At 40.9% G+C, this 14,491-nt stretch overlaps 1 protein-coding gene across 5 annotated transcripts in view; it reads left to right on the top strand.

The window, feature by feature from the left end:
* The first annotated feature begins 431 nt into the window (after positions 1-431).
* gtse1 (G-2 and S-phase expressed 1) overlaps positions 432-14,491 on the top strand; it is a 29,581-nt gene continuing 15,521 nt past the window's right edge. The window contains exons 1-4 of one of the 5 annotated variants that reach the window (XM_069907923.1): positions 432-550; positions 2,824-2,879; positions 3,683-3,740; positions 8,459-9,077. In XM_069907923.1, coding sequence (XP_069764024.1) covers positions 2,858-2,879; positions 3,683-3,740; positions 8,459-9,077 — 699 coding nt within the window. In that variant the 5' untranslated portion in view covers positions 432-550; positions 2,824-2,857. Of the gene's footprint in view, positions 551-774; positions 980-1,377; positions 1,468-2,823; positions 2,880-3,682; positions 3,741-8,458; positions 9,078-14,491 lie in introns of those variants that run through there. The other 4 variants (XM_069907924.1, XM_069907921.1, XM_069907919.1 and 1 more) reach the window with 4 other exon arrangements.

The following is a 14,491-nucleotide window of genomic DNA, read 5'->3' as shown; positions in this document are numbered from 1 at the left end:
ATCTCTCTCGCTGGCCCCATGTGTGGATTCTCATTTGACCAATGTGGGAACCACAGACTCTTTAGGAGCAGGTCAAGAAGCTACATCAACGAGAGTGGTTGTGAATGCAACAGGCGGCATGTGGAGAATGCAACAGCGCGATTTATCAGCTCAAGTCTGCAGACACCATGATTGAAGTAAAAACACAATGCTGGAGAAACTCAGCGGGCTATACAACATAACTAGTGCTTCCGCCTTGAACCCTTCACCAAGGTATGAGCAAAACGTTGGCCCGAATGAAATGGAGGAGGTGGAGCACATGCCAGTGGTTATAGGTGGAGAACGTGGTCATGGAGCCTGAGAGCAATGGCAAGGAACTCATGTGGAAGGAATCAGCTGGGCGTGGAAACTCCAAGTCCCACAATGCTTTGCCAGGGCGGCGGCGGCCCACGTGACCAACGGTTCGGTTTTTAAAACCCCCCAATGAGAAGATAATGTCTTTATCATGTGACTAAATTTAAAATTGTGTCGGAGAGGAGCCCATCGCGGAGCTGGAGAAAGTGAAGAGAGGGTTCGTGGGAAGGAGGGAGAGAGGGGGGAGGAGGGAGAGGGGGGAGGAGGGAGAGGGGGGAGGGGGAAGGAGGGAGAGAGGGGGGGAGGGGGAAGGAGGGGGAGGGGGGGAGGGGGAAGGAGGGAGAGGGAGGGGGAAGGAGGGAGAGGGAGGGGGAAGGAGGGAGAGGGAAGGAGGGAGGGAGAGAGGAGGAGGGAGGGAGAGAGGAGGAGGGAGGGAGAGAGGAGGAGGGGGAGGGAGAAGGAGGGAGGAGGCAGGGATTGTGCGAGCCCCCCCTCCCTCTCCCTCTCCCACCGACACAGCCCGGCCCGGGCCGTGGTCCCATTCACTGGGGCGCCTGTTCCACCCGGCGTAGTTCAGTCCAGCCCTGGAATGCACCTCACTGTCGGACCTCTTCCTCACCATCGCCCACGTATCTGGAAGGACCAGGTTAAAGATGGAAAAGAAACTGGAGTCTTCTGCAATGCACGGTTCAGGATCAAACTGGCCTGCAAGGGTGGAAGTGGAATCCTTATCTTTCCACATTTGGTTGTGGAAAGATAAGGTTTTCTTTTCTGTATTGCTCCCTAATGGGTTTAACAGGCAATTTATTGCCAATAGATTACAGGTTTTCTGATACAGATCTGAAGATCATGATTGTAAAGTGCACTTGTTTGCTATACATGTGTTGGCTCTACTTTGTTCCATTTGCGGTGGAAATATATAGTATGATTCAGTATAATATATATATATAGCAATTCATTTCAGTGCTGCCTGATATTGACCTAAAAAAAACTAATCCCCTTGCATATATATTTATACAAATATATGTATGTGTAGTGTGTACAGGTAGCCACCGACTTATGACCATAATTGGGACGGAAGGATCTCGGAATGGACAAAAGTTGGAAATTTGCCTGCGCCTGTGGAGTACCGAAGTCTTAAAGCAAACTTTTTAATCAGATCTTGTATCGTCGTAGATTTTTGTTGTATTTGACAAACTATAACATAGAAAATAGGTGTAGGAGTAGGCCATTTGGCCCTTCAAGCCTACACCGCCATTCATTTTGATCATGGCTGATCATCCACTCAGTACCCTGTTCCAGCTCGATATAGAATTTACGCAATTTATGTTGTATTTGACAAATTATAACAGGGATACAGGGCGGGTAAGAGCCAAAATGTGCATACGTACTTTGTTAATCGGCTTCCTGGGGTCCATAGGCTGGGTGAGACCGTCTTGATTCCTGTCCTTGTGCGTGAGTTCGGTTGGCGCATGCACAGGGGGTGCGTGTATTGGTGTTCAGTTGGTGCATGTGTGAGAGTGAAGCGCCCTGACGATATTGAATTCGTGCCCTTAACTCTGTGCCTGCACCAACCGAGTATTGAACTCACTGCACATGCGCACAGGAATCAAGACGGCAGGGCCCAGCCTATGGACCTCTGGACACCGACTAACAAGGTAAGTGCGCACATATTGGCTCTTGCATGCCTGTATCCCTGTTATAATTTGTCAAATACAAAATTTCATATTTTTTCTTATACTGAATTTTTTAAAAATTCGGTCATATTTGCAGATGGCCGTAAGTCAGGGAGTACGTGTGTGTTTCACATTTTTTATTTAATACGTCACAATATAACAAATCTCTAACAATATCTACACAAACTCAGTATGTATATATACATAGTGACCTTTTCCATTTTCTCCCCAACTGTGTGTGTTTTATGTCTGTAAGGAGTTTTTATGTTCTCCCCTTGTCCGCGTGGGTTTTCCCACCCTTCAATAAACATACCGAGATGTAGCTTAATGGGGTGTAAAATGGGTGGCATGGACTCGTGGAGCCAAATTAGCCTGTTACATTGCTGTATGTGTAATTTAACAATTTAAAAATAAACTTTTCTCTTGTAATTTTCCAAATGCCAGCAAACCGTGATCATTATTGCTCAGTAGGGTTGTTTGCCTGCCTTCTGGAATCTCTCTCGGACATAAAAATATAACTTTAAGGAAACATAGTGAACAATTATGCTGATTTATTTCCATAAAATGCACATAAATCACGTCATTAAACCCAAAACAACACTTTGTAAATGGTCATAGCAATAGCTGCAAAGTTAGTAGCCTCAGATCATGTTTATAGGATACATTCTCAAGCTTGCGGATATAATGTATTGTGAATGAGATCACTGCTATATTAGAGATTGAGTTGTTTGTGTATATGTCTATGCTTTTGAATAACAAATATCGAAATGTCCTAAAAGACTTTGTATTTCATTTTTTTGTTTGAAATGCTCAGTTTTTGCCAGCTACATAGATCAACAGTTAAAGAAATGGATTTGCCAAGTGAGAATGGTAATCAAACTTGATCTTCAATTCTATTGAGTTTTTTTAATATAAAAGTTCTGTTTGCACTGATTGTGATGTCTATAGAAATTAGCCATGAGGGGCTAACTCCACCATTTTTTTGATAAATGATTAGTGTGTACTTGGGGTTAAACACAATAAAAAGTACAAGGAGGGGCAGGTTTGATTGAATGACATGGGTCGAGGGTTAATTTTATTATCTGTGCGATTGTAGTGTGGGTGAGGTATTCTTACTTCAAGCTGACATTAAAAAAGAGGCTAGTTTTTGAAACCAAGCTGGCTGATCTTCATTAACTGGTTATCTGTACTGGTGTTAGTCTTAAATGCTAAGTGCAGAGGAAGTTAATCAGAGATTCAGCATTGGAGTGATTGTACTGGTCGCATGAAACATTTATACCATGGTAACAAGAGTTGGTGATTCCAAGATAAGTGGAACAAAGAATGTGAAAGAACACAGTGTAGTACTCTTTAGAATTATCTGCATCCTCCATATCTTCATCCTTGCTGTAGATGGTGAGTCAGGTGGATAATGGGATAAAATACAACATAATGGATTCCATAATTCTAAAGAAAATTAGATAAATTGATCTATTCAGGGAATTGCTGACTGCTGAGGAGATGTCTAATTAACCTGACCATACTTTTTAACAGAACAAATTTTTGCCTATTTATTTTCTGCAGTTTTTTTTTGCTGGTTACTTGAATTCTGTATCATGGGGATTTTACTGTAGTTACAATAATGTCTGTCTGATGTCTGTTCATTGAGTTCAGAATGTCATTTGTACTTTCAGATTTCAATCTTCTGTCTGAGGAGAATACTGACTTTGAGATTCTTTTATCTCCTTTAAGGTAACATTTTTCACGTTTTTAAACATGTCTACAATAGTGGACAAATTACAAGGCAATTAATGTCTAAATCTAAAATGTACTGGATAAAATTCCATATAATTTCAGGGTATTTCATGATACCTAATCAGCGGTTAGAAAGAGAATAGTTTTGGTGATAAGGTGTATGGTTATGAACAAAACACAAAATTTGCAAGTTTCCAAGTATGATTGGGTTTGACAAACAATGAACAATAGAAGCAAAAGCATTTTAAAATACTAATTCAGATATAATTTTGAGGCCAATCAATTGAAATGAGTTGTGAAATGAACAATTTCTTAGAATTTGTTACTCTGTGAAAATCGTTGGTTGTTCTATACAGCATTTCAAGTGCACTATATGGAAATAATGTGAAAGTGGATATTGGTCATTTCATTTGATGAAAATTCTTTGAAGCTATAAAAATGGTGTGACTGAAGAGTACAATTTCATTAAAATTATTTGTGGGATGATACAGATCTGAAATGAAAATAAGTTCCCACCAGCCTCTTTGGAGAAAGAAAGATTTGTGGGCTCAGGAAATATTTTGGCAGTAGTATGATGCCTGATCCTATCGAATTCAGACTGATTATCTTCAGAACTTCTTAGATGATTTAGATAAGGGGGCTGACATAAAGCACAATGAAGTTTTCAGGAATATTTCAGTTGTTTTTGTTTCTTTTTGAATATGATTTTTTAAAAAATTAAAGGAAAAAAGTAGGTGATGAGATTGAGATCAGTCATTCTGGAGCAGAGAAACTGTTCCTGTTTGACTGCTATCCATATCTCTGGAGAGCATTTGTGTGCCACTAAATTTCGCTCTCTTTAAGAAACATGCATGAGACGACTTGGGTTTTCACTGGCAATTGACATTTCAAGCCGTCCAGTTTAGATCTTTGAGAGTAATTTCAACCTTTGGATCATCAAAGGTGTCCTTTCTTTTCTGTTTGGTTCTTGTCTTGCACTTGAATTGACTGTCAATGTAACTCGTGATGGTGCTTGGTGTTGTTACTTCTCTTTAATTGCTTCACTTTCTGTGTGGCATATTGAGTCTACTCTATCGTTTAAGTTGCTGGCTGAATATGGATGGGGAAGACAGCTGTTCAGCCCATTCAGTCCACAACTGCTCTGATGTAAGCATTTCCATTTTCCTTTCCTTGTATTACTGCAACTTATCCTCTCACACAGGTCTGTGATCTCCCCTTTGATCCTTTTTGTTATCCACCTTATCTAAGAGGTGGTTTACAGTAATAAATTAACTTGCTGGCATGTCTTTGGTATATGACAGAAAACTAGAATACCTGTGGAAACACTACTCAGGCAGCGCCTGAGGTCAGGATTGAATTGTAATAATACATTATTCCTTGTTTCCATTAATATTAAGAAATGTTGATTTGTTCCTTGAATATGTTAAATGAATTGGCATTTACAATTATCTGTGGCAGTGTTTCAAAGTTTCACAGGATTTGCTGAGGAAGTTGTAGTTCCATCCCCTTAAATTTTTCTTTCCTGTGCCTTGGGTAACTGAATTCCAGTTCAAGCTGGTTTTAATTTGTATGGTATGAGTTATTGTGGAGTACTGTTTTGGAATACATCTGTTGCTACCAAAATTGGTAGAATGTGCACTTAGAAAATGCCCAGAAAGTCAGCCTGCATCTGTGGAAAGAGAAACCAAGTTAATGCTTCAGCTTTGAGATGACAAGGTCTCAGTCATGAAGCCTGAGCTCGGTTTCTCTTTCCACAGATGTTGCCTGACTTGCTGAGTATTTTGAACATTACTGATAATGTTTCAGGTATTCCACTGCCGCAGATTTTGTTTGTTTTTCCCACCGTATTTGATATATATTTTGGCGTATAAGTCAACTGGTGTTCAAGTCGACCTCTAACCCCCCTTTTTTTTAGCCTCATTTTAAGGGTTTTATGGTGTATCTGGTGTACAAGTTGACCCCCACCCCCTTTTTTCAGCCTCATTTTAAGAGTTTTATGGTGTATCTGGCATACAAATCGATCCCAATTTTCTGGTTGTTGACCGGCATACAAGTTTATACCCCCACCCCACAAAGTTTGCAATGTCTGAGATGGGCTGTTGACTGGCGTATACATCAACCCCCCCCATAAATTCATGAAAACTTACAAAAATGCCCAGTCCTTTCATGGCCTGTACTCTTGGTTTGCAGTTTTAACATCTTTCCATTCCATTGTTCTGGATTGATCTTCTGGGCGTTGGCTGGAGGTGATTGCTGTCATGGAGGGTCGATCAACAACGCAGCACACGAAGAAAATATGAAGTGAGCTTTAAGTTGAAAGTGATAGAAATGGCAAGAAAAACAATTCACTGCTGCAAGAAAATTTGATGTGAATGAGAAGTTGGTAAAAGATTGGAGGAAGAAAGAAGAGACTAAGAAACATAACAAAAAGACAATGTCCTTTGAGAAAAGGAATCACTCATTGGCCAGAGTTGGAAAATCATGTTGCAGAATGGGTATGTGAATAGAGGCAAGATTGCGACATAATCAACTGAAATAAAGTAAGAACATTTGCACTGCAGTGGGCCAAGTCACACCCAGTCCTCAGTGATGATTTTGAGGCTACAGTAGGCTGCTGCAATCGTTTCTTGAATGGAAAAAAAATCTGGTATTATGCCAAAAAAAAGATCATAAAGTTTTAAGTTATAAGTAGATCTAAATGGAAGAAAGATGGAATTAAATATACAATTATACATAATTGGCAGAAATATCAGTTTGTATCAGCAAATATCGGAAACTTGGACAAACCCCCCCCCCATATATTTCAGCATGATTGGTGACAGAACAATGGAATGGAAAGGTGTTAAAACTGCAAACCAGAAGTACAGGCCACAAAAGGACCGGGTTTACTGTGGCATTATTGTACATGGCCGACGGGACAAAGTTAAGACCCATGATAATCTTCAAAAGCAAAATTAAACCTAAAATAAAATTCCCTGCAGCTATTTTTGTACGTTTTCATGAAAAAGGATAGATGGATGGAAATGGTGTACAACTATGGATAGACAATGTGTGGAACAGGCGGCCAGGTGGTTTATGCAAAGAATAGAGTGTGCTGGTCTTGGATGTGTTTCATAGCTACTTAACTGAGAGGACTAAAAGTAGATTAGCATTACATAATACTAACACGGTGGTCATCCCAGGTGGTTCAACATCTATATTGCAACCTCTCGATGTCTGCTTGAACAATTGCGAAGTTACGCAGCATATCAAGTGATCCAGCACGGATTGCCCCGCCGTTTATAAAGTACCTTTCTGCACTCAACATCCATGTATTCCATTCCTCGCGCACATGGTCTTTGAATGGAATACATGGATGTTGAGTGCAGAAAAGTAGTTTACAAATGGCAGGGCAATGCGTGCTGGATCACTTGACATGCTGTGTAACTTTGTGCTCAAGGCAGGGGACAAAGTTAAAGTAGAGACTGTGATAAAAATAATTTAAAAAGTGCCATATCTCTTGTGCAGTTGATAGCACGGAAGAGGATTTATTGTTGGATACTGATGGCGAAGCTGAAATCACCTCATCAGATACAGACTGGGAACTATGTGATGACTGCTTAAACAGTGAGAGTATGGATGTGCTTGCTGCCATCTTTGCTTCAGGCAATGATAGCAAGAGTGATTTTGAAGAGTTTTAAATGTGTTGTTTTCAGACAATGATAGCGATTTTTGAAGGGTGCTAATTGTGTTGTTATCAATAAAAATCTCAATGAAAATCTGTCACAGTGGGTTTTTTTTTGTTTTTCAAAGGTCGACTTATACGCCAGATCGGATTTTGAGCTGAATTTAAGATATCAAAAGTATATCTGGCATATTAGTCGATCCCAATTTTATGTGAGAGATTTTTTTTTAGGATCCATGACTTGACATACGCTGAAATATATGGTAAGTCCGTTTTACTTTCAGGGAAACAAAAGTTTTGTGGTTTACAGGACAGAAAAAACTGCCTCGTGGAAACTTTTTCAGGTGAAGCTGACAAATTTCGTGTGGCTTCTCTTTGAGTTCTTTGGCTCAGTGCTTTGCCTGGCAGTATTTAAATGTACAAGTAATCCATTTGAGTGCAAAGTGCATGTAGCCTGAATATTTCCAAAGAGAGGCCCAATAGATTGGAGTGTGGGTGGAATTGATTAGAATCTAACTGAAATCAATTCAAAATTTGCTAATTCTGAAATGGCTGCAAGATGTCATGAGATTGGAGGAGAGGTTAGATGGGAATGAATTAATATTTTTGGCTGATATTGAGAAGAAATTTTCTTGCTATTGGTGAACAAAATTGTACTCTTCCCTGATTTTCTGAGTCCTCCAAGACAAAGAACTTGCCCAACTTCATGTTGCTGGAGTACTTCGAGGTACCAGATAGCAAGTAGCTTAATGTAGCTTTTGAAATACAAAAGATGCAAGTCTGCATTAAGAATAATTGTAAGTTACCGATGTGTTTCTATAGACAGAAGCAGGAGAGAGCTCAATGTTCATTGGTATGGGAACTGCACGTTCAGGAGTCTTGCTCTGGTCCAGGAACAGGTTAGCAACTGGGTTATGATCCAGAGAAGCAGAGTTCAAGGTTAACTGCAGAAGTTTTGTCTTGGGAAATGTTACAGGAATGTTTAACTTTGTATTTCAAATAGAAGGAATTGAACATTGACAATAGTGTTTTAATTTTTTTTAACTACTAGCGGTAAAAGTGACGATGAAGAAGTTTTTCTTGGTCCAGTTGGGCACATTGAAAAATGTGTGGCTGCTAGCATTAATTTAAATTGCAAGGAAGAGAAGAAATCAGAGATGATAGAAACTTTGAACTGGAGTCCTCTGAACACTGACAAGTTCGTTGAAATTGAAAGAGAAGCCAACTTCTTGGCACAGCATTTTGAAAACCTTGCAAAAGAGAAATCCAAGGAAATGGAAGGTAAAAGTCTACACAATAAATCAATGGAACTGTTTATAAAGAAATCAAAATTAAACTTGACCCTTCTAAAGGGTGTAACCAACTCGTGTTCTCCAAAAAAAATGACCTCGGTGAATCAAAGTGCTCCACTGAAATTGCATCCACCTGGAATGTGGAACAAGCCTGAAGACCATTCCCAAGCCAGTCTTGACATTTCATTAAAATCACCGAATAAGAAAACTATTGTTCAAACAACCAGCTCTTCTATGCAGCCCCAACAAAACCCCGGAGACTCCGCTTTATTAAACAATATCGAGATTGCTGCTTGTACTGAGACTACTAATGTCAAGGAAGTTCAACTAGATCGACCACCTATATATGAACCACCAAAGCCCATGACATCAGATAAAGTAAGCAATTTTTAAGTTTTGAGAACTCTTTTATAAAAAAAAACTTTTATTGCTTGTAAAGCTCGTTGTATATTACTATTTACACTAATGTGTTGGGCTAGTTAGAGTTTTAAATCCAAGCAACTTTTTTTTAAACATCTAGTTTATTGGATATGCAAGATCTTGAGTTGTATAATTGGTTAATGCATTCCTCCAGATAAAAGCCTGTTTCTTGTTCTCAACTGTTCAGGGGGAATTCCAGGATATAGACCTGCAATTATGAAGTATTAATCCTGTGACTTGGATGGGAATCTTCAAGTGAGGCAGTTCCCATGGATCTGCAGTCCTTGTCAGGGTAAAGGTCATGGGATTGGGAAGTTCTGTTGGTGTAGCCTAGGCAAGTAGCTAGAATGTAATTTGGAGCTTTGGCCACCGTGTCCCATATTGCAGGAAGTAATGTTTAGGCTTGTTAATGGACTGCCAGTTAAGCTGGCAGCCTTCACTAGGATGGGTTGACTTTCTTAAGAGCTGTTGATGCTGTACTCCATCCAGACAGGTGGAGAGTATTTTGTCACGTGTCTGTTCTTTGTAGGTGGTGTCTGTGGGTGAGTTGTTTGGTGTAGTAAATTGAGCCTTTGACCTGCTATTATGGCTTTAGTTTTTACTTGAGTGGTCCAATTTGTTTTCTGGTTAATGATCACAAATCGGAGGAACAAAACCTACTCTTCTATCTGGGCACTCTCCAACCAGATGGCATTAACATCAACCTCTGGTTTCTGTTAGGCCCCTTCCCTTCTCTCCTTTTCCCTATCCCTCGGTGTCCTGTCCTCCAGCACTCCACCCCTATCCCCTCTCCATTCAAAAAGCTACCCTTTCCCAGGCTTTTTTTTCTCTCTGCCCTCCCATCCATATCTACTTGTTAGCTTGTGCTCCTCTTTCCCCCCACCCCCCCACCGTGATAGACATTCCGCCTGTCAATGTACTAAAATATACAGTAGAACCATGAAGTACAGAACACAGTGAGTGATGTTCATGTTAGGTGGACCCACTGTCACCCTAGTTAATGGCAGAACCTCATTCAAAGATCCAAATAAAACAATACAGTATATAAGGGATTTCTTGCATACAAATCTGATAGGCAAAGTTAGTTAGTGCTACTAGCCTCTTTTAAACTGCAGCACCATGATAGCCCTCCTGGGATTACTGGGGCACCTTTTTAAATCGGCAACCTGGCGATTTAAGGGAGATCCCGCCCCCGCAATGCTGCGCCACGTACTCACCGAAAGTACTGCTGGACGTTCGGATGCTGGCTACCCATTGAAGCATGCAAAGTAAGCCAAAGTAAGCGGGTCAGCCATTTTTGTTTTCAACTTGCCTGTGGACGTGACCTAGGTAAGTTCAACTGGCTTTTTTGACTACCTCTGAGGTAGGTCAGGCACCCAGTTGGATTCTGACTGGGTCAGGGCCTTTCTAACTGCTGTGTAAATGGATGCTAATGGGGAAAATTGTCTGGTTAACCCCATTTTACATGGTAGTTTGAAAGGGCCTACTGTGTTAAAAAGGATTCTGGATTCTGTAAACCTGTTTGTGTGCTGTTCATCCAGGACATGGCTGAAGTTATTAATTCAGATGACTTTGAGAGGATGAGATGATTAGTTTTAATTGTTTGTCTGGGATGTGTTTATGCTTAGTAAACATGTTGATCTCTCTGGTCCCAGTTTCAAAACTAGGGACTGGTATTTTTAATAAAGACAAAATCATAATAAAATCTTAATAACTCATTTCTGGATAGCTCAAAAATACAAACTTTAACACCCCCACCCTTTTGTTCAGGTACCTGTCTGCTTTTTGCTCATACTTTGATGAAGGGCTCAGCCCCAAAACATTGGTGATATAACCTTATGGATGCTGTGTGACCTGCTGAGTTTCTCCAGCACTTCTGTATTACAGTAGGTGCTTGGTCTTTCTTGCTGTGCACATCTGCAGCATAAATGTAGCTTGTTACTTATCAGGTCAAATATGAACATTATCTCAGTCTTGCTGAGGAATTGCAAATGGAATTTATTCTTGCAACCCTCTCATTTTTGACCTTTGAGTGGAGAGTGCAAGTAATTACCGAAGCAGTTGAAGATGCTTACGACTGGATTCTACCATGACGTGCTCCTTTGTGCAATGTAGGACTCCAGCTTGTGGCTTGTTTTTCCATTTGTTCATTAGCCAGTTTTATCAGGGCACTTAACCATATAACCACTTACAGCACAGAACATGCCAGTTTGGCCCTACTAGTCTATGCCGTAGCAAATCCCCACCCTCCTAGTCCCACTGACCAGCACCCGGTCCATACCCCTCTAGTCCCCTGCTATCCATGTAACGATCCAGTCTTAAATGTAACCAATGATCCCACCTCGACCACGTCTGCCGGAAGCTCATTCCACATCCCCACCACTCTCTGCGTAAAGAAATTTCCCCTCATGTTCCCCTTATAATTTTCCCCCTTCAATCTTAAACCATGTCCTCTAGTTTGAATCTCCCCCTTTCTTAATTGAAAAAGCCTGTCCACATTTACTCTGTCTGTCCCTTTTAAAATCTTAAACACCTCTATCAAGTCCCCTCTCAATCTTCTACGCTCCAGAGAAAAAAGCCCCAGTCTGCACAACCTTTCCCTGTAACTCAGACCCTGAAATCCTGTCAAATTTCTCTCTATTTTGTTTATATCTTTCCTATAATTTGGTGACCAAAACTGTACACAGTACTCCAAATTTGGCCTCACCAATGCCTTGTACAATTTCATCATAACCTCCCTACTCTTGAATTCAATACTCCGATTTATGAAGGCCAACATTCCAAATGCCTTCTTCACCACACCATCTACCTGAGTATCAGCCTTGAGGGTACTATTTACCATAACTCTTAAATCCCTTTGTTGCTCTGCACTCCTCAATTGTCTACCATTCAATGTATATGACCTATTTAAATTTGCCTTTCCAAAATGCAGCACCTCACATTTATCTGTATTAAATTCCATCAGCCATTTCTCAGCCCACACCTCCAGCCTTCCTAAATCACCTTTTAATCTACGGTAATCTACCTCACTGTCCACAACACCACCAATCTTTGTGTCATCTGCAAACTTGCTTATCCAATTCTCCACCCCTACATCCAGATCGTTAATATATATAACAAATAATAGTGGACCCAGGACCGAACCCTGAGGAACTCCACTAGTCACCGGCCTCCAATTGGACAAACAATTTTCTACCACTACTCTCTGACACCTCCCATCCAACCACTGCTGAATCCATTTCACTACCTCTTTATTTATACCTAATGCCTCCACCTTTTTTCCTAACCTCCTGTGGGGAACTTTGTCAAAAGCTTTACTAAAGTCCAAATAGACAACATCCACAGCTTTCCCTTCATCAACCTTTTTTGTAACCCCCTCGAAGAACTCAATCAGTTTTGTCAAGCATGATCTACCCCTGACAAAACCATGCTGATTACTCCCTATCAATCCCTGTACCTCCAAAAAATTTGTAAATAGCTTCCCTCAGAACACTTTCCATCAACTTGCCCACCACAGACATCAGACTTACAGGCCTATAATTCCCAGGTTTGCATTTGGACCCTTTCTTAAACAGAGGAACCACATGTGCCACCTTCCAATCCTTTGGCACCACCCCCGTGGTCAGTGACATCCTAAATATCTCTGTTAATGGCCCCACTAACTGTCCACTAGCCTCCCTGAGTGTCCTAGGGAATATTTTGTCCGGTCCGGGAGATTTATCCACCTTTATCTTTTTTAACACAGCCATCACTACCTCCTCGGTTATCCTTATATGCTTCATGACCTCCCCACTATTTTTCTTTACTTCAACTGGTTCAACATTTTTTTCCCTAGTGAATACCGAGGCAAAGAAATCATTCAAAATTTCCCCCATTTCCTCAGACTTCTCACTCAGCCTACCCTCGTATCTACAAGGGGTCCAATTTTATCTCTCACTAATCATTTACTTTTAATGTACTTATAGAAACCCTTTGGATTTATATTTACTCTGTCAACCAAAGCCTCTTCATGCCTTTTTTTGGCCTTTCTAATTTCTTTCTTAAGATTCCTTCTACACTCCTTGTAGTCCTCCTTCAACTTCTCAGCTCCCTGCTCTTTATACCTCTTGTACACCTCCCTTTTTCTCCTAACCAAATTTCTAATATTCCTCGAAAACCAAACCTCCCTATGACTTCCAGCCTTTCCTTTGATCCACACTGGGACATAACTACTCTGTACCCTCAAAATTTATTTTTTGAATATCCTCCATTTTTCATTAACATCCTTACCTGAAAATATCCTGTCCCACTTAATACTCCCCAAATCCCTTCTTATTCCTTCGAAATTTGCTCTTTTCCAATCCAGAACCTCAACTTTAGGACTCTCCTTGCTCTTCCCTAAAACTACCCTAAAACTAACAGAATTATGATCACTAGACCCAATTGGTTCTCCAACATTAATGTCTGCTACCTGACCTAGCTCGTTCCCTAACAGGAAATCCAGTATTACACCGTCCCGAGTCGGTTCTTCTACTAACTGATTTAGAAAACAATCCTGAACACATTTAACGAACTCCAGCCCATCCAGTCCTCTAACCGTATGGGTATCCCAATCAATGTGTGGGAAGTTAAAATCTCCCATGATCACTACCTTATGATTTTCACACATATACGTTATCTCCCTACAAATTTGTTCCTCTAATTTTCTTGGCCCATTTGGTGGTCTGTAATACACCTCTATTAGCACCCTCTTGCCTCCTCCACCCCTCAATTCCACCCAAACAGCCTCACTGGTCGATCCCTCCATACCATCCTGACACCTCACGGCAGTAATGTCCTCCTTAACAAGCAGAGCAACTCCTCCTCCTTTTTTACCCCCTGATCTATCACATCTAAAACAAATGTATCCTGGAATATTAAGTTGCCAGTCCTGCCCCTCCTGTAGCCAGGTCTCACTAATTGCCACAATATCGTGACCCCAAGTATCTATCCATGCTCTCAGCTCATCTACCTTGTTCACTATGCTTCTTGCATTAAAATATATGCATCTCAGAGAATGACCCTCACTTGCTACTGTTCTTCATGAAATACTGCCTCAGAGGCAGGACTTTCAACCAGCCTCTGCAATTCAGATTTTTTGTCCACTTTTGGACAAAAGCTTTGAAATGTGGAGTTTAGCAGTCCTGGGGATCAAGCACCGTCACGCTGAGCACTGGCTCACCTCAGGGCTGTGTACTCAGCCCACTCCTGTTCACACTACAGACCTATGACGGTATCGCTAGATCCAGCTCCAAACGTGTTTTGAAGTTGGCATTTCTCCACCTGTTGGCCTCCGGCAACAACGATGAATCGCACTACAGAGAAGAGGAGGAAAATCTCATGATATGGTGCGA

Source organism: Narcine bancroftii, chromosome 13, assembly GCF_036971445.1.
Source record: "Narcine bancroftii isolate sNarBan1 chromosome 13, sNarBan1.hap1, whole genome shotgun sequence".
Taxonomy (NCBI): domain Eukaryota; kingdom Metazoa; phylum Chordata; class Chondrichthyes; order Torpediniformes; family Narcinidae; genus Narcine; species Narcine bancroftii.
The sequence above is the reverse complement of the archived record's forward strand: the minus strand, read 5'-3'. Positions and strand labels throughout refer to the sequence as shown.